This window comes from Zeugodacus cucurbitae, chromosome 6 (assembly GCF_028554725.1).
Source record: "Zeugodacus cucurbitae isolate PBARC_wt_2022May chromosome 6, idZeuCucr1.2, whole genome shotgun sequence".
NCBI classification, from domain to species: domain Eukaryota; kingdom Metazoa; phylum Arthropoda; class Insecta; order Diptera; family Tephritidae; genus Zeugodacus; species Zeugodacus cucurbitae.
This window is the reverse complement of record NC_071671.1, coordinates 67,321,911-67,348,553: the sequence shown is the minus strand read 5'-3', so window position 1 is coordinate 67,348,553 and position 26,643 is coordinate 67,321,911. Positions and strand designations below refer to the sequence as shown.

The 26,643-nt window shown below is 34.0% G+C and overlaps 2 protein-coding genes across 4 annotated transcripts in view; both read left to right on the top strand.

Annotated features, from left to right (window-relative positions):
- Window positions 1-21,430, top strand: part of LOC105212115 (cyclic nucleotide-gated cation channel beta-1) — an 87,520-nt gene extending 66,090 nt beyond the window's left edge. The window contains exon 11 of the mRNA XM_054233653.1: window positions 21,321-21,430. The gene's annotated coding sequence lies outside the window, so the exon portion shown is untranslated. The remainder of the gene's footprint in view (window positions 1-21,320) is intronic.
- The window catches only part of LOC105212111 (filamin-C), a 56,982-nt gene continuing 51,440 nt past the window's right edge, over window positions 21,102-26,643 (top strand). For 2 of the 3 annotated variants that reach the window (XM_054233651.1, XM_054233652.1), the window contains exon 1: window positions 21,102-21,955. In XM_054233651.1, coding sequence (XP_054089626.1) covers window positions 21,719-21,955 — 237 coding nt within the window. In that variant the 5' untranslated portion in view covers window positions 21,102-21,718. The remainder of the gene's footprint in view (window positions 21,956-26,643) is intronic. The other variant, XM_011183891.3, reaches the window with a different exon arrangement.

The following is a 26,643-nucleotide window of genomic DNA, read 5'->3' as shown; positions in this document are numbered from 1 at the left end:
AAACTTCTACCAAGTATTACTCAATGGAAAATTTGACTTTATTACTATACATTAAATGATTTTTATTTCAAAAACAATTTTTTTTTTTAATTCCAGTTGAAAAGTACATAACTGCATTTAGTAAAAAATAAAATAAAAAATAATACTTAAAGAGCACAATAAATTACTTATTGGCTAATACTTTGAACACCGTGAGAAATTTTCTTTTGTAAATACATTTTCTTTTTTAAATAAATTTAAAACCACTTTTAATTAAAAGAAATGTCATAGTCATAGTTAGGCAGTAAATTTTGGATTGCAATGTAAATAAGAAATTTACAAAACCGAAATGTAATTGAAAGTAATGATTCCATTTGCATTTAGAGAGCAAATAACCATTTTATTATAGAAATAACGCAAAACTAATTTCTTTATTTTCAAAATAGCTTTTATAGTAAAGTATAATATTAATTCGCTTGATTATATACTAAATACCAATTTCATCGCAGACTTTTGTAAGCAATTATCTTTTCAATTTTATTTCATCAAAATTAATTACTCTAAAAGTATAAATTTGCATTGCAAACAAGTTAAAGAGAGAGATTGTTGCTTGGAATTATGAATGCAAATAAATTCCACAAAAAAATTATGCATTGTAATTTCTATGAAATACAATGTAATTCTTAGAAGAAAAAATATAAAAAATTAATTATAAAGTAAAAAACTACTATTTGAAAATGTAAATGTACGACATTTAAGTAAATACTGAAAAAAAAAATTCAAAAAACCAGTCAAACGTGTAAACTGAATAAAAATAAAAATTTAATAAAAATAAATATTTAATAATTCATAAAAATATGTGTGATTTTTACTTTTTGCTTCAGTGGTGGGTGGGAAATCAGTTACAGCGATATCTTGAAAATTTTCTTAAAAGGTGGCAACTCCATACAAATATATTCTACATTCAAATACGATAATTTTTGAAGTTACGCTTTCTCATATTCTTTAAGGTTCAATAATTGTATATGTGGCAACTCTGTACAAAAATTAAATTCTACACAAACACTTTTCGGAAGGCTGTCTCTAACACCTTACGTGTGATCTTCCTTTGGTAATATTTCTAGACTTATGGGGTTAGGGGTTATCAGGATTTTCGAAAAATCATTTTTTTTTGCATCTTCGTTAAGAGTAAAATCTTACAAATATTCTCTGAAAATTTAAAGTTGATCCGATAATAACTTTTCGAGTTATTCGACAAACAACAAAGAGCGCTCAGGCACTCCAGCACACTAGTGTCAAACTTTAAATGCGTTTATTTCAAAACTATGTTTTTGGAACTGGTGACAACTGTAACTCAAAAACCGATTTTCATTTTTTAGAACAATTAACTGTTGATTTTATCCCGAAAATCTAAAAAAAAATTTACTGAGGCCGCCATTTTGTTAATTTTTGAAAAAAAAGCTTCAGACCAGGCCCAGGATTATTTCATAAAACTATTTTTTTATCCGATTGATTTTAGATGAATCTCCAAGGACTTATGATTGTCACCACAAGGACCTTTTTTTGAGACTGGGTCAACACAGACTATAACTTTGGAAATTATAAACTTTTTTTTCAAATTTTCGTGACTTTAAGTCAAAACATTGTATAATAATGCCATATTATTACTTTTGTAAAATAACCTGAATTAATAGCAAAAAAATTACTGAAAATTCAAATTTTTTCATGTCTCTGACTACCCCTAACCCCTTAAATTGTTCATCGTTGGCAACCCTTATTTTAAATTTTTTAAATTAAAAACTTCTCAAATTCGTGCCAGGAGCTTTCCCAAACGACCTATGTTTGAATATTTTTTTATATTTTGATTTTATACACAGGGTAGCAACTCCATTGCTAAATATGACCAATTTAAAGCTTTTTTACTTTTCCTTTTTAATTTTTGTATTATTTCAACAATATTTTTTTAATATTTAATTTTTTTTGTAATATTTGTGGTGTCTCTACCGGTGAATAAATGTAAACAAAAGACTTAAGACACAAGCGCGCTGCTGCCTATGCTGTGACGACGTCGACGTTAAACCAATCAACTATGACGTCACACAGTTCCAATGAGCTTACTTAACGCATTCCCAACTTCCAACTGGAAACGCAAGGTAAACAAAAAATCCAAAAGCTTCATTGAAAGCTTAGCTTACCCACAGCACGCTTGAAGAGCACCACTTAAGCCGACGAACAGTTGCCGATCGTGTCTGAAGCTCGCCACAAGTGTCAGTGAGCAGCTGCTTTCAACAAAAAATTTACACAGTGAAAAAGATAACAACAACTACAAGAGAGTGCAATCGATGTAATACATAACGCTGACCAAATTTTTCATTAAAAGTGCTAAAAATAGTTTCATTGCAACGAAAATAGTAGTGAAATGCAACATTATGTGTGTGGCAATAAAAAATTTTAAGATTTTGTAAACGAATTTTGTTGCTAAAAATAGCTAGCAGCTCCTATTAATTGAGAGCGTGTAGAAAAATAACTGAAATTGTGCCGCGTTTTGCTTTAGTGTTTTTGTTATTTTGTTTTTTTTTTTTATTCTGTTTTTTCTATGTCTATTTTGGTCTATTGCTCTTCAAGCCGCCGCTGTCTCGCAAGCTACTTGTTCACTTCAGCACGCCCGCTTCTCCTCATCACGCCAGCCGCTCCACTCTCAGCTTATAGCGCGCTGCAATTCATTACTCACAGTCGGCTTGCCGCATCGGCAGCCCATTCGGCCCGTTGTTGTTCATTTGTATGGCACTTGCCACAAGCGCGCCCCGCACGCACTCCAATGGCTCCACTGCAAGCGCTGCAACTCACTTCAGACTCTTTTGATGACTATGTTGCTTATTTGTGTCATTTGTTGTTGTTATTACTTTATTTTTCAACTCATCTACACTTGAGGCGTGTGTGTACCGCAACTTGGTCGTCGCCAGTCAACCCAACTCCGCTACATGCCACTTCATTTGGGCTGTAATTAACGTGCGCTCGCAGGTGCCGCTTTTATCTTATCCACATTTTTCATCAAGCGTTTCCTCCATTTGTTGCCCATTCGGTCGTTCGTTATTGTTTGTGTACATTTTTCTGTTTTTTTGTGCTTTTCTTTGGTATTTTGTACCGTAATTGTTATTTGTTGTTTTTTTAGTTTATTTTTTTTGCATCCTCCTACTTTGTTGCATGCTTTATATGCCGCTTGTCTTTGTTCTGCTGTTCTCACGTTTTATGATTTTATTGAAATTGCGGCGCTTCAATTCATATTTTTGCCATTCATTGCTTTTAAGTTTATTTGATTTTGATTTTTACATAAACGGAAACAATGGTGGTGATCGCTGTATGGATTTGTAGATCAAATTGAACAATTAAGATAAGGCGTCGATTATCGAAATGCATTGTTATTGGTTAATGTAATGGATTTATGTATTGTATGAGAGACTTTGATGTTATAAACATAAATAAGTGATTTTTATATTCTACAAAAAAATTGCTAGCTTGAAGCCTGAGAAATGAATGGCACACAAGAATGTGTGACCCACAAAAAGCTTATAGAAAACTGTAGAACTTTATTATTATTGATGATTTCAAAATATATCTGACTTTCGTAATATTAAATCGTAAAGCGAAGAGATCGTTTATTCAAAATATATTCTCTTCGACTAAAGGTAGTTGATATTAGCAGGAACATAAACAATTTTCTAAGAAAGTTCAGATTGTGATACCATAGTGTAATATTCAGCCGAGTCCGACCGGTAGTGCCAAACTGGATCAATAGATAAAACCAATAGAAATGTAGAACGCATATCAAATTTACCAAAAAAAAATCAAAAATATAAAATTGCGATTTTTTTCTATCCTTAACAGAATTATGTCATTAGAACATTTTCTCGCATGATATAAAAATATCGAGTTCGTTTCTTAACTCTTCGGTATTGAATATTATTCAGCCCGACAAAATAAAAAAATATTGCTTCTTTGAATTTATTTATTTTTTTTCAGTTCATAAGTTAATTTGAGGGTATAAAAAAGCTATATCACGAAAGCTGAGCTGATAGAGACAAACTGATTACAGATTTGAATTCAGCGCGCTCAAATTAACTGGAATCAGTTGATAAATTCAAAGAAGCAAATTGAGTTTTGGCCTGTGTTATTAATAAGCACAATACATACATATCTCTCTGATTTCAAATTTAGTAATTGGTGAATGAAATTAATTTACTGAAATCTTCAAACAGAAAATGAATTTTAGTTTGTTTTTAATTTTTGTTTAATCTAATTAATGATACAAATTTGAAATACGAGGGCTGCTATATATATTTCAGACCTAATAATGAAAATAGGAATATTTATCAACGAAAATGGTTTTATTGTTTTTCAAAATATTTTCCATCAAGATTTATACACTTTTGCATGCGCTCAAACCAATTTTCGAAGCACTTTTTTTGAGCCTTTTTTTGAGCGATTGTCAAATTGTGCGGGATCCAACGAGAACAATCCTTTTTTACGGCCAGGTGTTCATGCAATATCGAATGTATGCTGGTGGGAGAAATGCATAGGCATTCCTCTATCTGAAGGTATGTTACATGACGGTCTTGCATTATCAGTTCACGTACGGCATCGATGTTTACTGGCACAACGGCTGTTTTTGGACGACCTTCACGGAATTCGTCTTTGAGCGAGCGTCGGCCACGATTGAATTCGTTGTACCAGTTTTTCACAGTGCTATAGGATGGTGCTTCATAGCCATACAAAGATTTTAGTTCATCGATGCATTCTTGTCGCGATAATCCACGTCGAAAGTTGTGAAAAATGATCGCACGAAAATGTTCACGAGTTAGTTCCATTTTTTGGCCGAAATGAATTTTTTAATTCCCTGTAAATAAAACAATTCACGATTAAATGACAAAACGTTCTGAGTGATGTTATGCTAAAAAATGTCAAACTTTCCAATGGAAATGTCAGATTGCACCTGGTAACACTTAGTGTTGCCTAGGCCAGAAATATATATAGCAACCCTTGTATCTAAAGCTTGACTTGATGTATGTTGCTTTTGGTATAGAGATTTGGAGTTTATATTGCATGGAGTTTTACAAAGATGTTTAATAACATGCAGGGTTGCCAACATAATCCAATATGCTCGTTGTATAATGTATTTTTAATAAGTTAAGCAGTATTCGGAGAAGATAAGTTAGGTTAGGTTAGGTTGGTTGGTTTGGTAGGCCTGCAGGCCATGCATAGACCAGTTACAGACCTTAGCGATGCCAGATGGAGTGCCTTCACGTATTCTCTGAGTCTCGCTAACGCAGGACAAACGCACAAAAGATCCACTGCTTCATTGGTGCCCCGCTCTTGACACTTCCTGCATACCTCCCGATCCGACAATAAGAATGCCAACCATGGTCCTACAGCCCTTACTATTTAGTGACAGTAAGAACCTTGTATATTTCCGATCTATCGCTTTGCACATGACCTTTACGGTTTCTTAGCATGCACCTATCTATGTCGTCGTAGAGACAGTGCATGGGTTTAGAGAAGATAAGAGTGATCAATTTTTCTTCGGTAAATTCTAGTTTCTTTCCTTTGGCACTCCTTTGTTATTAATTATGTCAAATTTAATTTTATCATCGTTGGCAGCTCTATTTTTAAATATTTTTTTTATTTTTAAATATTATTTCATTGTCCCATATCTGAATTTGTTGATTTTGCTCGAAATAAGAGATTTTCAGAGTATTTATAACCAATAGAGGTATTTAAGGCAATTATCTCATGACTTTTCTTTGACAATATTTTGGTCAGACATTGCTAACGTCTTTCATCATTTTCTTATTTTCACTAATTTACTTCAACAACTTCTTCTGAATCTCTTCATCATACGTTTATCTTGTTTGTACTCTCAGCTGCAGTTAATTACATAATGCACTGACGAGTAATTAGCGCTGCCATTGTTTCACAAACTTCTCGGTTGAGGTAATCACACATATATCACATACAAACATACACTCATATTAGACAAATACGTTCTTTGTTAACCACTTGGTCTGCGTTTTGCCAACAAGGAAGTGTGCTGGACATGCAAGCCACGCACAGACAACAACACCAACACTCTAGAGCTTTTGCCCACAGTTGTCTGCCTCAAGGTAGTTAGACTGTTGGTGATAGTTGCTTGATTATATTTAACACTTTGTTGTTGTTATTGTAGTTGAGGCAGCGCGCCGCCTGTCACTTTCATCCACACAGCAATGACTTTGGCCACTTAAAGTTTTTACTTTTCATTAATGGCTTTTATCGTTTGCAATTATTTTTCGGCCAAATATTTCGCTTTTATTTATTCACCAGCTTTTATTTTATTTTTCATTGCCAAAGCTCAATTATATTTATTTGCTTTTCCATGCTGATTTTTACTGTTGCGCTTTCGGTCATTAAAGCAGCGTGCGGTTTTATCTTGATATACGAAAACAAAGCTGGTCGAACCAGCAGTGACCTTGGCATGTTTTTGCTTTTATTTGTTATTTTTTCTTTATGTTACTGTTATTAGAGAGATTTTAAAAGCTATAAAGTGATGTTTTATTATAAATATAGTATATTATTTATATAATTTTTTGAGCATATATATTCCACAATTTCCTTTTAAAAAGAAATTACGAAGTTTTGAATATCCCTCTGGTACCCAAAATGTCGTATTAGGTCTACAACTTTGTTTCCGCCGTTTTCCAATAGATGTCTCTAGGGTCAAGCACTGGTCGATTAAATTGATTTTTTTTTTTTATATCGATCTTGGACATTTGTGTCAACATTAACCCAACAAAATATTTGTAGAGATCTGTTCGCATCCCAAATTTATTCTCAACTGAAAAAGTCACTTTTTGAGCCGAATTTTCGACATTTGCGGGAAATTTTGCTTTTCTTTTTTAATTCCAAGAAAAGTGCTTCTAAGGCCGTTTTTATAAAAAACTTAAATTAAGAAAAAAAAGCGGCGGAGGCAAAGACCAATAGACCAATAGTATACTAATTTTTAGTTAAAGTCAAATCGTTCTGTAGAACGCGAAACAAAAGCACGTTCGCTGATATAGATTACATTAAGAAAGGCAAAAGCTCTTTAAACACTATCCAATTACATTTAAGTTTATGAACTTGTGAAACACTTATTTAAAACGCCTTAAATTGGCTTGATTAAATTTTTATACTTCTTTTCTTCGAATAAGAAGATATCAATTCAATAAAATAACTCTGCTTAAACCCATACACTGTAATCTTTTGATGGATATTGTCAACAATTGTCTCACGCCATTTATTGCTGAAGTAATGTGTCATACCATTTATTGCAAATTACTTTTTTTTCCAAATACAACCATTATTTCTAATTGTATTATTTTCCAAATTTGCTCTCGAAAACTCGATTACTACTTCAGCGTGCTCTACATTCATTTTACAAAGTCTTTATGATTTTTGTTTTTTCATCCAAAAGATCTTCCATCTCAGTGTGGGTGGCTCGTTACTAACTAACATTTCGTTATTATAAATATTCTTTTTTTAGAAATTTCGTATTTGACACATTTATTTGTGATTTTATTCACTGTTTATTGCGACATTGTTTGCTGAAAAAGTCAATTAAATTTTTGGTTAAATCCGCCCACATGCCAGCGGGTGCAAAAGTCAATGAAATGTGCCAACAACAACGCCTACACCCGCATAAATACATGAACGAAGTCGCATAGATTACATATTTATATAATGATATACATACATATATATGTATATGTATATACCAAACACTTGGCAATTTGCGAGCCACTTGCAAAAACAAACCGATTGCGTTGTTGCTGGCGTTGGCGGCGGCGGTGGCGTTGAAAGCGTCAAAACAACTCACACACACACTTGGAGATAACCAATTTTGGTGTGATTTTTCGGCGCGTAAAGCGTGAAAGCCTCGCTCTGCGCCAACAAAAAAGTAATAATGAATGATTGATGGCAGAAATTCATTGGCGCTACTGAGTTTTTTACTAGAAAAAGTTTATATTTTCAAATAAAATTGTTGCTGATTTTTTGTGAAATAATTTTGTTTTCTTTCTTTAATAAATTAATTTTATCAGCGTTATTATAAACTAGACATATTTTTCCTCCAACCATTTCTATTAATTTTTTACAATATTTGTTTGCATCCATTTTTGCAATTACCTCGTGTGGTAAACACTTGAAAACCTTTTTACTTTTTACTTTTTTATTTCGGCACTCATACATTACACTGCCCTCGGGCGGGCATTAAGCTGTTCGTGTGTTGCGCTTTGCGTGCCACCGCACACATTCACACTACAAAATGAGATAAATAAAAGTGTATTTTTGGAATGTTGTTGATTAACGCTGTGTTTGCGCGATTGCTTTGACCACTCGTTCGCTGCTGGACTGCTAGCTTGCCTTTACAGTTGTTGTTTTTGTTGCATTATTATATATGCTCACTTCTCAGCTATTCGCTGCTATTTCGCGCAGCGCGAACGAGTTTCCCCATTTTTGTGTTCAACACATTTTTTTTGTTGTTGACTGTTTGTGTTTTTGTTGGCGTTGCTGATATGAATCTGTTATTGAATTCATTAAGCGAATCAGCTAGCACACATATGCCATAAGCGCAAAAAAGCGAAATCCACACTGAATTAAAAGATATTTATTTACAAACACAAACAACAATTTGTGTGCGCATGAAATAAAAATTAAGTTTAGTAGAGCGAAATTGAATGCGATGAGCATTTGCTGCAGAACACTTTCACTTGGGAACGCCATAAAGTTCTGGGTGGTGAATAAATTTTTGGTAGATATTTTTTATTTTTCTCCGATTCTGATTTGCATACATTTTAGAGGCAGTTAGTTTTGTTGTAGAATTTTGTTAAACAAAAAGCAATATAGATAGTATCAGGATAATACGAGGGCTGCTATATATATTTCTGGCCTAATAATGAAAATAGGAATATTTATCAACGAAAATGGTTTTATTGTTTTTCAAAATATTCTCCATCAAGATTTATACACTTTTGCATGCGCTCAAACCAATTTTCGAAGCACTTTTTTTGAGCCTTTTTTTGAGCGATTGTCAAATTGTGCGGGATCCAACGAGTACAAACCTTTTTTACGGCCAGGTGTTCATGCAATATCGAATGTATGCTGGTGGGAGCAATGCATAGGCATGCCTCTATCTGAAGGTATGTTACATGACGGTCTTGCATTATCAGTTCACGTACGGCATCGATGTTTTCTGGCACAACGCCTGTTTTTGGACGACCTTCACGGAATTCGTCTTTGAGCGAGCGTCGGCCACGATTGAATTCGTTGTACCAGTTTCAGTTTTCACAGTGCTATAGGATGGTGCTTCATAGCCATACAAAGATTTTAGTTCATCGATGCACTCTTGTCGCGATAATCCACGTTGAAGGTTGTGAAAAATGATCGCACTAAAATGTTCACGAGTTAATTCCATTTTTTGGCCGAGATGATTTTTTAAATTCCCTATAAATAAAACAATTCACGATTAAATGACAATAAGTTCTGAGTGATGTTATGCTAAAAAATGTCAAACTTTCCAATGGAAATGTCAGATTGTACCTGGTAACACTTAGTGTTGCCTAGGCCAGAAATATATATAGCAGCCCTCGTATGGATTGGTAATCTCAGTTCACCCGCTAAAAGAAAAAACCTTATAATCGAGTAACCGAATATTGTACCCAAATAGCCGGCTATTAAAAATTAGCTAATATATAGATTATACATAGATAAAATTACGATGTAAATGTTTAGAAAAAGGTAGAATACCTTAGGAAAAACCTGAAGAATATGGTTATCCGGATAACTGAACAAACGAATATTAACCGGATATTCATTGTATATCGATTTCTTCCACTTTAATAATCACTTTGGATATGAAGATATTCGAATCTGGAGATATTGTGGCCCTCATAAAATATAACTACTGCGGATGTATTCTTTTGCCCCATAGTTAGTACCGGAAACCGAATCCATATACTTACCGACACCATCTTTTTGGTCAAATTAGTTACATGGACAAATTCTTTGAATCAAATAATGTTGGTCCATAGACTCCATATATTTCATAGACATTTAGCAAAACCTCTCTCTTTAGCAAGGAGCTCCCAGCCCGTATCTGAAGCAGTCAGAGTTGAGTAGATTTTTCGGAGTTAAGTCTAGAAATTTGCATTTCTAAACAATATTGTATCAATAAATAAATTGTATAAAAAAATCTTCAATAAGAACACCATAAAGACTCTTGTCATTCTTAAGAATACGGGGCCTTGGGCTATGAACATAGTGAACTGCTTATTGAGTGATCCTCAATTTGTGCTATAAATTCAATTTTTGATCGAGCGGGTGTTTTTAAAGACGTGGGGTTTGTAACGAGGCAACACCTTTTTCAGTTTCACCCAGTTTAGTTTGCCATTTCGTAATGAACAGACTTGCTCTGGACAATGTTCGTTGCTGTCATACGGGTCAAATGGTCAAAAATTAGATTTCACCGAATTTATTCGAGCCATCCGCGGCGGTAACTTGCCCGAAATCATTTTTAAAACATAACAGCAAACCCTTATCTTTATGATAACGTTAAATTCTTGGCCATAACATAAATTAAAAGCGTTTTTACTTCTGCCTGAAAACCACATGTCTTAATAAGCACCCTTTATTATCTATTTTGTTTTTGTTTTTGTAATTGGAAATCCATATCTCGACGGAATCTTTGCTGAAATATGATGATCATAATCAATCTACGCAGTTACAGGGAGACACATGCCAACAAGGCTTTATCTAAACTGTTGTTTTCAACTCACTGGAACCTGTATTATGCAAATAATGGCTTAAGGTACTTCATAAATATTTAGAAAGTTTACAAATCTACCTAATAAATAAGAATACTCATTATAACTTGACACTCACTTGCGTTTTATAACTAAGCCTTAACAATGTCAATACCTCCTTACGTCTTTTTGATTAGACGCTGTCGCTGTTACCGCCCCACCATTCCAAAATCCCACCTTTTCTTTAATTTATAATTGATTAACAATCAATAAATCAACTTGTTTCCAGCAATTAACAGCAAATATGTATAATGAGCTGCTATTCCTGTTTTATTTTTCACTCTTCATACCTGTGGGTATTTTTTACGCTTTAATTAAATCGAAAAAAATGAAATACAATTTTCGAAATGTGCGCATCTGTTCATTAGGGCAGCAGCCGAAATTCTGGGAAAGCTTTGACCGAGTTTCGCAGCTGAAACTCATGAATCTCAGTGGAATTTGCTTTTCGCGTTGCTAATACAACGCTGAATTTGTCAGTTATGTGTGCTGATTTTCGCTGTGGCAGACAAAACAGACAATTTCATAAATGAAAATGTTGTCTTCCACTTCACAATGCTCACATGCATATGCATAATTCTCTCAGTTAGCAGTCAGCGTAATTAAATACATATATATATGTATTTGCTGGTGTTGTTGTTGTTACATAGTCGCACAGAAAGTACTGTTATAATAGACAGTCGCTAGCAAGTTGAGCTTAGAACGTTTTTTCATGCTTACAAATACATAAATATATATAAGTATGTTTGTGTATATGCTGAGCTGATAATTATGCCATGCTTGGTCGGGCAAACAAAAGACTTAAGACACAAACTCGCTACAGGTAGCTTTCTGGTATTTTGTTTTCATTTCGTCGTTTCTGCTTTCTGCCCAACACTCGCTTCATTGTCAAGTGAGTGTATTATGCAACACATGCTTTTGACTGCACTTAGTGGCTGTTGTTGTAGTGTTTGTTGCGCTTAGCTGCTGTCCTCCTCTTTGTATAGTATGTTTCAATTAAAATGCATTGCATGTTGCATCAGTTAACTTTATCTATGATAATCAAGTAACTGCTTTTCTGGCACATGTGTGACACACGCGATGAAGAAGCGCATATCTACATATCTACTCACATTGCAGTATGTAGAGAAATTTTTAGTGAGTGGTAATAATAAATTAAGGTGCGTTTCATTAATTTTTTTAGATTTTGTTAGAAATTTTTCTTTGATTTATTAATCGGTATAGTTTAGAGGATAAATGTATAGAAACTGATTAAGCTGGCAGCGCTGAGCTCTTTACCATATTCAAGCTTTACTGATTTTTATAAGTTGAAGAAAATTTTTTAAATATTCTAACCTAAAATGTATCTACATGCTACATATTAAGAAGTGACAGAGAGCCTCAAACTACTACCTTTACGAAAACTACTACCTTTTTTTGGTCCAAAAATTAATTTTATATTTTTTTTTATTTTTTTAAAGTGGCTTGCCATAATAGAGAATTTAAGCTATTTTAAATTACAGCTGTCATTCGATTTTTCACAGTTTCAAATCAGCTCTGCTAACATGAAAATCTCTACAACAACAAAAGCAATTTTTTATACCCCACATTATATTATTATATTGCATATTCCCCCGCCAGTGATGACACCAATCAAATACGCGACAGTGACAGTGAACAACTGTTTTGTGCTACAACAACTAAATGATGTTGTTAAAAATTCATAAAAATCTACTGATGTCATCCAAAATAAACGCGAAAAAAACACGTTGAACATAATAAAAACACGAACACACAAAAAAAGCTTTTAAACAAAATCACCAAGTATGTCGCTATTAAACAAAGCAAATTAAGCGTTGAACATACAGCAAAGCGTCAAAAAGTTGTATTACTGACACAGCTGATGTTGAGTTTATACGCTTATCGCGGCGACATGCAAAATGTATTTGCCGCTGAAACAAGTAAATAATAGCGAAATTATTTAATATTTACAACAAAAAAGGTGAAAATAAACAAAATGACAAAGGCTAATAACAATGACAGCAACCTTCAATTATTTAGTTACCTGGTCGGAGTTGACTGACAGTTGGGCAGTTATACAAAATATTTTTTTTTTAATTATTTACAACAATTAGTTAAGGGTGGAGGTAAAAAATTAAATGATTTTTAAAATCATATACCGATAAAATTTGGCACGAACTCTTAAATTTTTTTGATTTTAAAAATTTTATAAATGTTAAGAAAATGTTTAGAATTACATGTCTGCGTAAATATTGAAACAGAGACAGTTGCTCCACCGAATATTGGTCTACAACTTTGCTTCCGCTGTTTTTTTCTGTAAATTTAAGGCTTTATTGTATAAAAACGGTTGCAAAAATATTATTCAAAATATTGGCCGTCACCAGCTATTACTTTTGACCACATTTCTGACAGCATGCGTATTCCGTGACCATCGAACTCCTCATCTTTTGAATCGATCCAAGTCTCAATCCAATTTTTGACTTCTTCATACGAACTGAAGTGCTCGTTAGCTAGACCGTGTGCCAAAGATCGGAACAAGTGGTACTCAGATGGAGCAACATCTGGAGAAAACGTCGGGTGGGGTAAGATCTCCCATTTCAGCGTCTCCAAATATTTTTTGACCACCTTTGCGACGTGAGGCCGAGCATTGTCATGCTGGAGAATGACTTTATCGTGTCTTTCCTCGTACTGTGGTCGTTTTTCTTTTAGTGCTCAGCCCAAACGCATCAAGTGCGTTCGGTATCGATCTCCCATGATGGTTTCACTTGGCTTTAGCAGCTCATAACCACTCATGACCTTCCACCATCATAAAGGTCTTCGACTTCATAGTCACCATTCTTAAAACGTTGAAACCATTCGCGACATGTTCTTTCACTTAGGACAGCCTCACCGTACGTATCCGAAAGCATTCTATGAGCCTTAGCCGCCAAGAAAAGCAAAATTTCCCGCAAATGTCGAGAATTCAGCTCAAAAAGTGTCCAAGATCGATATAAAACGATTTAATCGATTTAATCGACCAGTGCTTGACCCTAGAGACATCTATTGGAAAACGGCGGAAACAAAGTTGTATACCAATACATATTTATACAACTTGGTATCAATCTATATACACATATTCAGTAAAAAATAAAATCTTCAAATCTACGGATTAATTAAGCTAAACAATGACTTTTGGGTTCTCTTGTTGGCAAATGTCTCTTTGGACAGTCACATCTAATTTTCCTCTCATAAAAAATTAGTTTTTCTTGGTATAAACCTGCTGAAAAGTTCGAAGCAAAATGCGTTCAATTGATGCCTAAAATATATACAAAAAGTCTGCCGTCTCTCAAATTCTAACAACACGATTCTGAATCATAATATTATTTCTTTTCCCATGCTACTGCCATGCATAACTCGCATGAGATAAATTTTCTACTATCGCATGACACTCACTGAATGCTTTAGGCCAGACAAGTGTCCTCTGCTATAAAGCCTACTTTAACACTTTCAGTTTCTATAATGTATTTTTATTGTTGCATTATGAAGTTCAAAAAATAGATCATCAGTCATTATATATATCTCATGCGCAGATTTCACTTTTCTTAATATAATTTCTAAGCGCCATCAGAGTCACTTGTCATTACCAATAAAAAATTGTTACAGAAAGCTTGTGATCTCATTAGTGACATTGTCGCATGACGGCTGACAGTCCACACATATTTGTTTACAACAACACTCACATACACACATCTATATATGTAACTCCATAAGCCACAATAATATTTATGACTGTACAACTTGGCTCGATTAAACTCAGCTCAGCTGCTGCGGGCCAAACTGCCAGCTGTAACAGCTGACATTGGCATTGAACTTAAAATGCGTGCAATTAGTCATTGTTTATTTGATTTGTATGCAACAACCTACACACAAGCAGTTAAATATATATATTTACACATATGAGTGTGCTCGATTCTGTGGATAAGTAGGTGTAAATGTTTGTATGTGGCGGTGAAGGAAAACGGGTTGAAAATGAGAAAATGACTAGTGCATTAATGGCGATCACAAAAAACTATGAAAAATAACAAAAAAAAAAAAAAATAGAAAAACACAGAAAAACAACAAAAGCACAGTGAAACAACAACAATAAACACCGTGAAACAACACAACAATATACAGAGTTCATAAAATCAGTTGAAATGCTCAAATGGGTGTATAAAATTGTTTTCGAATGCAGTCATGCGATTAGCTGTGACTCTGCTATTTTTTTACTTCATAATCGAATGCACCGCAACACGCATGTATGCACGCATACATACTCAGCATGCGGGTATGCATTGTCTTTGTTTATGGCGTTTATAATATTTTTAGGTTTTTTTGCTTGAACTAAAACTAATTTTTTAGCAAATTAAATCTGTTTGAGCGTGTGCAAAATCCAGTGGCTTTGTCTGTGAATTGAAATTTAGTTCCTGGATTACACATTTTTCTGTTTTTATATACAAAATAGTTGCATACTATCGAGGTTAAGCTAATTATGAATGAATAAGTAAATAAATTCACGGCAGATTTTGATAAGCAATCGTTTGGCATTCTCTTTACATGCCTCACTGTTTGTTTAGTTGTTGAGGTCAACCATCAATTCAATTTTCCGTTCCCAATTTTCATGTGGGAAAATAAAAAATTGAGAATACTGAAATAATTTAGCCTTTACTTGCTTTAGAGTGAGGCAAGATCATAATTTTCTCTGACAGAAATAGTGAGCTAAATTCTACAAAGCTTGATAATAAAATATCACACAAATAAAGTAAAATCAGTCAGATGCTGAAAAGTCTTACACTAACAAGATTAAAAAAGTTGCCGCCTGTTTGAAAGTTTTAAATAAAGAACTGGTAATAAATTTTCGAACAATTCAATATGACTCCAAAACTGAAGAGATTTAAAAATTTATCATGAAAAATATTATTAAAGCAGAGTTGCCACCTATTTTAAATTTGTTACTCATACGAATAGTTGAGATAAATAAATTATTACAATGTGAGTATCAACTGCAGGACTTTGCGAGGGTCTAGATTAAAAATTTTGATAAGTGGAGTTGCCACCAGTTCAAAAATTGTATTCGAACAAAAAATAATTTAGTAAAATATTGAAATATGAATATTAAACTGAAGAGGTTTAAGAAAGTTATAAATTGAAAAAAAAAATATTTGAGAAGAGTTGCCACCTATTAAAAAGATTTAATGTTAAGTCATCAAATTGATAAAATATTTATTATAATTACAATTATTATTCGGTATTAACTAAAGAACTTTACAAAGTTCTAAATTGAAAAATTAATTATGAGGGGTTGCCACTTGTTAAACAAATTTCTTCGATAAAATTAATAATTTACAAAACTCTTGCAATATTTGTATCACATTGAAGAGATAATAAATAAATAATAAATTTTATTTGAGAATGGTTGCCACCTGTTTCAAAGACGTTATACAGTTAAATAGACTAATAAAACATTTCTTTTTTGAAACTTGACCTCGGCAACATAGTTTCATCGTAAAGAATATCGCTTTCATCCTCTTCCTCAGCTAACTCAGTCGACTTGACAACACTACAAAATACATATACATGTAATGTTGCTGATGGGCTATATATTCCACTAACGCAACAAACTCAGGCAATATAAATTGCTAATGGCTCGCTGGGGAAATTGTTAGAGTAACAACAACAACAGCAATAACCAATAACAGCACCGAAATAAATTGCAAATGTGTTTTCGTGGGCGATGTGAGTGACGAATGCACGTTTACGACGACTTCGAAAACAATGTAACAGATATGGCAATATTGGCAGGCACACGCACACACCTTCACTTGCATACAAGAGAAAGCTCGCAGCTCGCGGCATGAGCATACTGCAAAGTATGATGGCTGCAACGATGGCTGAACCGAACCGTCGTAAGATATTTTTTATGCGCAATATTTTGCAATTCTGTGCCTCTAAGTGCCTGTGTGTGTGTGTGTTTGTTGCTTTTGAAATTACGATTTTTACGATATTTGTGTTATTTTGCATGCCATAGACCAGAAACAAAAACCACACGAGCAACGCTAGCCCTTTGCACACATTTGCTGTTGTTGTTGTTGTTGCATAAGCCTCGCCGATTCTTTTCGCTTCATTTTTGGCATTTAAACTTCAGACGATAAACGTCATTTTGATTGTTATTGTTGCTGCTGCTATTTTACGCAATGCCAAGTTTTATTTGCATTCGCCATTTCGCTTTTTGCACGTTATGGCCGCATGGCAACAACAATTACAACAATTCTAAAAATAAATACAACGAGTTCTCTGGCGCTGCCTTAGTTGCTATTGCTGTTGTCGCTGTTGTTGTTGCTCAGCGTATTTGTGTCAGTTAAAGTGACACAAAACGGAAAAGGCGGCAGCGATTTCCTGCGCATTGCAACTGTCACACCGCTGACGCAAAGCACTGCCACCACAAACACACACACACTTACACATGAACACAGAGAGACAGAGGCACTCACGCATGCAGACAATGTCGGCACCAATCGGTGGCGTTGCACTTTTTTGGCAATCTGCTGCAGCGAGAAGCGGATTAGTTTTTAGTTTTTACGCTGTCGCAGTTTCAATATTTCTTCAATTTTTTCGCTCAATAGTATTGAGCTGTGTCGCTGCCACGCTGTCACTGTGTCTGTCTGCATTTTCTATGTATTTTCTCGCATAAATTTGTATTTTTTTTTTTTGTTGACAACGCGGTTGCTTCGCACCTGCTTTGGCGCTTAGTTTTGATTGCCGGCGCTCGCGTAGCGGATTTTCTCACCATAAATTGTGGTTGTGACATTTCCAAAGTATTTTCCCATATGGATTTTCAGTGATTCGCCGAATTGTTTTCGATGCCTTTCGGTGCGTGTTTTTCTCTTTTGGGAACGATGTGATTTGGTGAAAAAGTTTGATTGAGTTTCTGATGGAGTTGGGTCTATTTTCGTTTTGAATGCAAATTTTAAGCTGTTGCTTATTATTCAAACTCACATTGCAATTATTGGACTTTTTGCGATTAGATTATGAAGATGAAAATAATTTCGTTGGTTAGATTTCTCGCATAAATTCCATCAAAAATATTATTCAAAACCAATCTGATTTCGTTATCTAATTCTTCATCATATGATAGACAGAAATATGAAGAAGAATTATGATGAGATATGTGATTTGATGAGAAGCTAAACATATGCACCCCTTTGGTTTATTCCAGGGGGTCTACCTTAATTTTAGCATCATTCTCTTGTTGTAGCGAGTATCTTTTTCACACTCGCTGGCACAATAATGACGCCCCGTTGAGTGTTTTATTAGAAGCCTAGAGCTAAAAAGGCGAAATCCTAACTAATTTTTTAGTTTTTCGATGATTTCATATTAGAAAAAAAATTACTATACATATCCAGCACCTACGATCTTTTTGACCTAGTATAAAATGCAGATGTCCACTGAACTACTTGCTCTTAGGTTTCAACGAGACGCAATGCTCCTTACTGGAGCCTATCCAATGGTCTTACATGCCGCGAGTCTAAACATCCTTCACGATGCAAAGTGCCGTTGTTGCATGGAGGAAATCGAGATTGAAACCTTTAGAATCTTTCTCCTTCACTGTCTTGCTTTTGCCAGACTCAGGCTGAAACATCTTGGTAGCCGCCTCAACAAATCTGTAACAATCTCAAAATACTTTGTCGACTTCTGATGGTCTGTGGTATCTACTTAGATTTAGAAGTTTGCGGCATTACAAAGGATTTTCGATTTTAGCTGTCTAAGGGAGATACATTTTATCAGCCCTTTTACCTTACCATCTATATATTCATACAAACTTGACGAAAAAGTTGTATATACCATTGAATTAAGAAGAAAAAAAGGTAAAGTCTAAATCTTGGATTTTTTAGTAGCTGTATCTTGTATTAATAATATTTCTTTAAGTTCTTTTTTCGAATTTCGAATGCAAATATTTTGAGTTTTGACTTCGAACATCGTAGAGTACAATTTTTGTACTTATGACTCATTCTCCCGGAAAAAATTAACAGTGGTCCAAATATCCAGCCGAGTGTTGTACAGTATAATTAATGGAAAATATAAAAAAATTCACTGAAACTACTAAATTATTTGTAATTTCAAATGAATATTATTATTCTGCGAAATAAGCAAAACATATTTCTCTATTTCAGTATTTTGCATCTCGTTTTTCCATACTTCCAAAAATCAATATGAAATACGTGTTAAATCACCAAATCACTTGTGTTTTAAGTCGTAAAATTAATACTAAAGTTGTAAAAATATATTTTAGTTTCTAAAAAGCAACAAAACAAAATACCAGAACAATGACATCACGACCAGCGAGTAGAGTCTTTTCCGAGTTGTGATGTTAGATTGCAAATGCGAAAAGCTTCACATTGTTGCTGTACAACAACACACAAACATACCCACTCGTTAGAGTACATACTTGCGATAAGTGTAAGGTATTAGAACTCAGCATGAGACGCAGTGTTGAGCTGAGCGTAGCGCAGCTGGTTACTCAAGCGCGCAGGTGTCAACTCGAAGGCAGCAATTTCTGGAATTTTTCATTTGATTGCACTCAAACGTCGCGCCATAGATGAAAACTTGCTCGTATATATACATTTATGGCTTTTTTAAATTTATTTGTATGTGGTAATACTTAACTGGCGAGCGAGTCTAAGCGGCAGTTATCAGCAAATAAAAAGCAAAAGAGTGCTCGTGGGGCATTTTCATTCACAAGTTATTGACTTGCTATTGTGTGACAGAACCAGTGTAGTTCTGCTTATGTAATAGCGCGTAATAAGTATGAACAGTTAATCGCATTAAAGCATAATAAATCACACACTCCTACACATACTCGAAAGATACTCGTAAAATCTGATTTCTAAAGTGTAATTAGAAAATTGAAAAAATCGAATGTCACAACAAAAAAATATTCGAGATGTCGACTGCGAGGTATACCAGTAAACCTTTCAAGTTCTCCTATAGCTTATTTTCTTTGAGACAGATCTTTGAGGTATCGACGAATTCGAGTTTCGATCCGTTTGTTTGCTAATCAAAATGTCTACTTTTTGACTCATAATTTTCAACGGAATATAATATCGAGAGTTCTTCTTTTTCTTCTAGTGTTTCGAATCGTTAACGATGTTTTCAAAATATCTATTTTCGAAAAATGTGCTATTTTGTATCAACTAAGACACCAGTCTGTCCGAATTACACACGAATGTAAAATTCTCAAAATAACATATCAATGAGATTAAGTTCTTGTTAACTGAAAACCCCCATTTTCTGTTAAAAATTCAATATGAAGGTTATTGTTCTCGCGTCTAGGTGGTACTAAAAAGTATTTCGAATGATTTGCCGGCTATAAAAGTAGAATAGTGAAATATCATCAAAAATAATTTCGATGTAACTAAAGAAACAATAAATTGTTCTTCAATTTTTTACTTTTATTATTTCGGGTATATTCGAATATTTGTTCTTTACAATAATTTATAACAATTTTCTACAGTGTAATCCCTTTTGCTCACTGATTAGCTTTGTTGCTTACACTTTTTGAGTCTTATTCGCTGTTGTTTACTTTGCTATAGCTTTCTTTGACGATTTTGCGCTCGTGCTTTTTGATATATGATTTCGCATTAAGTTTTTTTTTGCTCACAAAAAATTCTATTTTTTTTCAATTTTTTGGCTAACTAACAACACCAGCAACGAATTTTTACGTCTAAGCCAAAAACAAGTTAGTCAAGTCTCAGCGCTAAACAAAAAAGCTAAAACGCGCAAATTGAGCGTCCAGCAGCGGAGAGAGAGAAACCAACCGATCACCGGCTAAAGTCACTTTCTGTGTGATGATCACTACACAGTCAGCTCAGTTGAGCGAGCATTCGCTCAGGAGAGCAGTCGATGTCTGCGCATGCGCGTGCGTATTGGTGAGCAAACAGCTTATTCATTTTCATTTTCGAAAAGCGTGCATGACGTCATCGTTTTTTGCGGTTTGTTGACGTTCTGAGGCAGGTTTTACAAGCCAAGTCTAAATATGTTATTGCTGCTTGTTGTTGGAGCTCAAAACAAAAATTGAGTAGGCTGACTTGAAAGGCTGAAACTGTGTGTGGGTTGGCGCTGAGCTGAGCTGAGCAGCCTGCTGTTGTTGATGTATTGGTGAACGAATCAAGCGGAGTATTTTTTGAATAGATTTGCTTTTTGTTCGAACATTCGCCAAAACTAATTGGCGAACTTGGCTAAAAACGCCTTTCAGTCTGAGCGCAGCAGTGGCTGAGCGCGCACATACGACGGAATTTGATGTGAGAAAAGTCGACAATTTTGAAGTGAATCAAATCACATATAACTTTATACTTACAAACGAAGGCTCAAAGCCAAAGTGTTAGCACATATTATATAATAATTGTAATACGAATTGAAGGCGTGTTCCAAAAGTGTTAATTTTCTCTAAAATTTCAGCGCCAACGAAACGAAATATCCAAATTAAAGCATCTTATAGCTACAAGCTGCCAAAACGCCCATTTTAGTGAATGCGCAGCAGGTGAACACCAGCCAAATAAATCTTCTGTAACAGGCGAATTGAAAAAAGAACAAAGCGCTCACTTGTTCTGCTGAGTGTGCCTGCGCCGTTAAGTGTACGAGTATATATATATATTAACATTAGACGTAACTGTGCGAAGTTCACTATGAAAACAAAACGCAAATTGTGTTAAACGCTGAATTTCGCACATTTTACTTTACTATTTTCTACAAAACAAACGAAAAAATAAGAAAAAGAATCCGTTTATTAAATAAGAAGCGCACGAATTGCTTAAGTGACAGTGACAGTGTGTGTGTTGTAGTCATCCTCGCGCAGGATGGATGTGAAAGATATTAAAGGTGCCAAAGTGACACATGCCGGTCTGCTGAAGCATAACACCGATGGCAGCACCGAAACCCAGAAGATTACCCATGCCGGTTTGGTGGCGCGCTCGCCCGAGGGCACCGCCGCCAAGGGTATGAACATACGCGGCAACGAGGATTTATGGGTTGAAATACAGGCGAACACCTTTCGCAATTGGGTGAATGAGCATTTGCGTCCGACCGGAATGCAGGTGAGTGTTTTGCAAAAGTTATTTAGTTTAAAAGAAATATTTATTATTAAAAAAAATTTACAACATTTTTGCATAAAAAAGATTTTAGTGATTTTTTTTATGTAAAATTTCAGTTTATTTTTATTTCATCATTTTTTTTTGAGGTTAGATTTCTTTTACATTTAAGAAGAATATTTTTTTTTTATTTAGTCCTTTCGAATATAACCGATCAAAAATTCTTAGATATTGGTATTAAGGGGACTCCCCCATTCTTTAAAATTTTGACGATTTTCAATGGGCTGGTACATGAACATAAGTTATTTTTTACGGTTGTAATTTGGAGCCGATTGGACTAATAGGTTTTGAGTAACCTGTCCAGTCGAGAAAAACGCGTTTAAAGTTTTGAGAAGCAAATTCTTGGGTAAAAAACCTACCTACGTTCAATCAGCTATGCCATATTCACATAAAATTTCTTCCGTTTCTTCATAGGCATAATTTTCTTCGACTCGTTGGTCTCGCCACAAAATATGCCGAGGGGCACTAATGAGAGCTAGGTACCTGTAAGGTGGCCCATGTCTGCGCTCTTTCGCCATCGCCTGACGCTTCCACCATAAATCGGCCAGATCTTGAAGAGTTCGAGAAATTTTCACTTGAAATTTAAAAGGATCATTCTTGAATAGTTATAGCTTCGAATTAAATAAAAAAATCGATTTTTTGAAACCGAAAATTGGGGTCCCCTTAAGTCACTCTTGGTAGCATCAATTTTATTAATTCATATAATCTCTCATATAAATACTCTACAAGACTTCGTCTTGAAATGGCAAAGTAAAAGTTACTCGGAATTTTTTTTTTAATTTGTCATTTAAAAATTCTTCCTAAAATATTAAAAAATCTTTACTAGGTCGTCCATAGGAGACAGGGTTGGTTTATATAAGCTGTGAGATTAAATTTATTTGGTGGAAGAATGTAAAAATTTTGCAAAAAATGTCTTTTGTCTCATGTGTCTCTAAGGCTCATCAGATATTCGAAGTTTGCTAAAGACTGATTGAATTTATTTTTTATGGCACCAAAGCGCTTATAGCCCATACTAATTTCTTATAGATATAATTGTTGAATTTCATTTTGTATCAAATTATTAAAGAATTATAGAGAATTCGCTGGACTTCTTTCTTTTTTGACTATTTAGCAGCGATTTGTTATGACCCTTTCCAAGAATAATTATCTTACAAAAATCTTAGAAAATTAATCTTACAGAAAATTATATGAAAAGAGTGTTGGAACTTCAAAAAATTTTTGCAGACAGTAACTTTGTGATAAAATATTGTAAATTGAAGTTGAAGTTTAAGTTGTCTCTATCTATTAGTAAATCACACTCAACTAATAATGATTTTAAGGTTTTAGTAATTACATGATTCATCAATGTAAATAAAAGTATGAAATTTCATTAAACAAACTCACTAACTGCCACACAATCAAAATCTGTGACGAGTTGAATAAATAAGTTGTTTCTACTTAATCTTTTGACTAGTTTGTAAACCCACTATATGAGTTTTTAGGCTAGGTTTATTCTAGTAATTGTAATAAAAAAATTGTTCTAAAAATTTATGGTGCACTAAACAGTAAATTATTAGACAATCAAAAATACGAAATTATCTCACAGATTACTAAAACTAATTTTAATCTAATTAATATAGTTAAATATTCCAAATAGAGCTCAAAATATCGCACAACTTCACACTTCTATTGCGAGAATACTCAATCTTGCTTCGAAGTACATTTTTATCTGCTAAACACATGCATTTAACGCAACCACACCCACTTAAATGCCACAAAAAAAACTTTAATTACGTTCTAAGTATGAATTGCAAGTTGGCCACAATAACTCTGTATTTATTTTAAGCTAAAAATAATTGTGTGGGAAACATTGAATTCCACCAATATCCGCGTGGCAAATATTTATTTATTTCTTTGTTAATAGCAACAACAATGGCAAGTCATTATTTAACTCTTTATGGCAGCTTGAATTCGGAAATAAGGCGTTTTCATTGATAATACAAATTAGTACATCTGTCTATTTGTATATACTCGTATATATCTACATATGTGTGTGTGTCTTGCAGTCTTTTCCTCGTACTACATTTAGTGCTAACTCCATGGGCAAATGTGGACCTGTCCGCCTAATATGTTAACATGGCATGAATATAAATTACAGCAATACACCAAACACACAGACACTTGAACTCAAACACTGATATGTGGAGAGACCGATGCGAATGTGGGCTTAAATAGCAATATGTGTATGATTATGCGAGAACATGTTAGAATTATGGTTGAGAATAGAATGAGCATATGCTGGAATGTTTCAACAATTTGTTGCGTGTGGGTTGCACATTTTTAGGCCATCTTGCCATTGTCAGCGCCACTCGCCATCTTAAACACTCGCACAGTTAGCATACAATTTTTTTTGGCTTTCATAACTAAACTGAAACATTTTTGTTGTTGTGTTGTTGTTATTTAGTCGCAATTGTTTAAGTCAGTGTCAGATATATATGAGTATAATATGAGTAAGTTGGTTGCAATTACGTTTCGCAATATCCATTTACCTACATATTTTTCGTGCGGAAATACTGCGGAAGGAACCTACTTAGCTTGACAAGCATAAATATTTATTCATATGACTGTATGTTGTGCATGCCAGTAGTTGTTATACCCACACCTTCTAACTCGGTTGGTGTACATTTGTCCACCGGAAATGACTGGCTATTTGCATGTGTTCTACATATATTGCCGTAATCTTGACTTTAAGTTATTGCGTTTTAGAAATGAGTAGCTAAAATTTGGCAAATTTTACATAGACTTAGAATATTTGGTAGTAATATCAATTATTTGGAATAAAAAAATAATTTAATTTTATATGTCTGGATGCAACTCAAAATTTTGCTTCAGTTCTTTAAGGCAACCCTATCATAAATGCTCTGCTTCCTTTAGCTGCATTAGAGTTACCTTTAAAACTGAATTTCCTATCTTAAAATTTTAAATTTAATTTTAGTCCCTCAAGAGCTAGATCATATGCGAATGCAAGATCATTTTGGTCTAGAGTTGATCACAGAAAATCTACTAAGCTATTTGTTTTTGTCAAGGAACAGCTCGCCGAAATAATAGAAGACCTTACTAGACACTCTCCAATGGACTTATAAGCCGTAAGGCTAAACATCTAGTCGAATGCGTTTTCAAAGTTGCAAAGTTGCAGTTGTAGACATCTAGAAACTTTCTCTTTCACTATCCAGCTTTTGCTAGACTGCGGCTGAAATATTTTGGCATTACGTATTTCAAGGAACAAGTTGAACTATCCCAAATACATATTACTTACCTCAACAAATTTGTGAATGGCTCAAAGCGTTTTGTCAGCTCTTCAGTATCTATGACATCCATTTCGAGGAGTTTAAGGCATTAGGAAGTACTGGCAAATTTAGCTATCCAATTGGGACATCTTGTGGCTTTGTCAAATATTATCAAGCGGTGAGTAGGGTACCACTTGTATATTAAAGAGAAAACGAGGGTAAAATTTGTTCTAATACATATATGTATTTTCACGAAAAGATTTCGAAAATTCCTCGGGAAAACTTAGAACTGTATATATTTGGAAAAAAGTTGCCACATACTGAAAAAATGTTAACTGTGAATATTAGTACCTTTCTGAAAAGTGTTCAAGAAGTTTTAAATTTAAAAATATTTTGAGTTAAATTTTCCAGCCATCGAAAACATAAAAACGTGAAGAGGTGAAAAATTGCGAGGACATCGCTTGAAATTGAAATATTACAGTTATACTTCGTATAGCAAAATAATTCAATAATTGAACGTTATAGCGTTTTTAGACAGGAGCTAATTGATCAATTAACCAGCCTCGGCTCCATTAAAACGCTTATTAAAATAGATTTACCATACAAAATAAAATCTACATTTATTTTGAAATGAATTTTAATCGACTTGACTGAGACGAACAATATACATACGTTCTTTGTCTGCGATTGGCTGAATTTTTGTATTAAAAAAAACGGTAGATGTCGCTACTGAAAATATCAATCAGTTGATGAAACTTACCAACTTCTTATGAAAAGCAAAAACAAAACTGTATAACAGCTGATTGGTTATCGAGTAGCCGGCAGTATAAAAGGCAAAAAATGGTTTCTCAATAAAAATTTTAATCGATCAATTAATTTAGCTAACTAAAAACGCTATTATTGAAAGAGAGTCAACTTGGTATACGTAATTTATGAAAGTCTGGGGAATTTTTGGAACTGTATCTGCATTTGTAGTACATTGCAATGAATCAACCACTTTATTAAGTCTAGCTAACATTGCTAAAACTGAATATCACATTTCAAAAAGTCTCATCAATATTCTTTGAATCAATCTTAGCTATTATAAATATAATTAACGCCAATTAAAAACATTTTTCTATAAACTTGTATGAATTTCAAATTTTTATTGGCCTTATGCCAGCGTTAATGAAGAAATTCACTAGAACGCAGTGCAAATCAATCAAACGTACCGAAAAGCCTGTAGTTAAACAAACCATAAATGCTATATAAAACGAGTACTAATATAGTGATACATTCGATTATATATGTATAAATATATAAAAGTATTTTGCTCTATTGCACACTTTATTATTTACTTTCTTACGTCACAGCAAGCGAAAAAAAGTT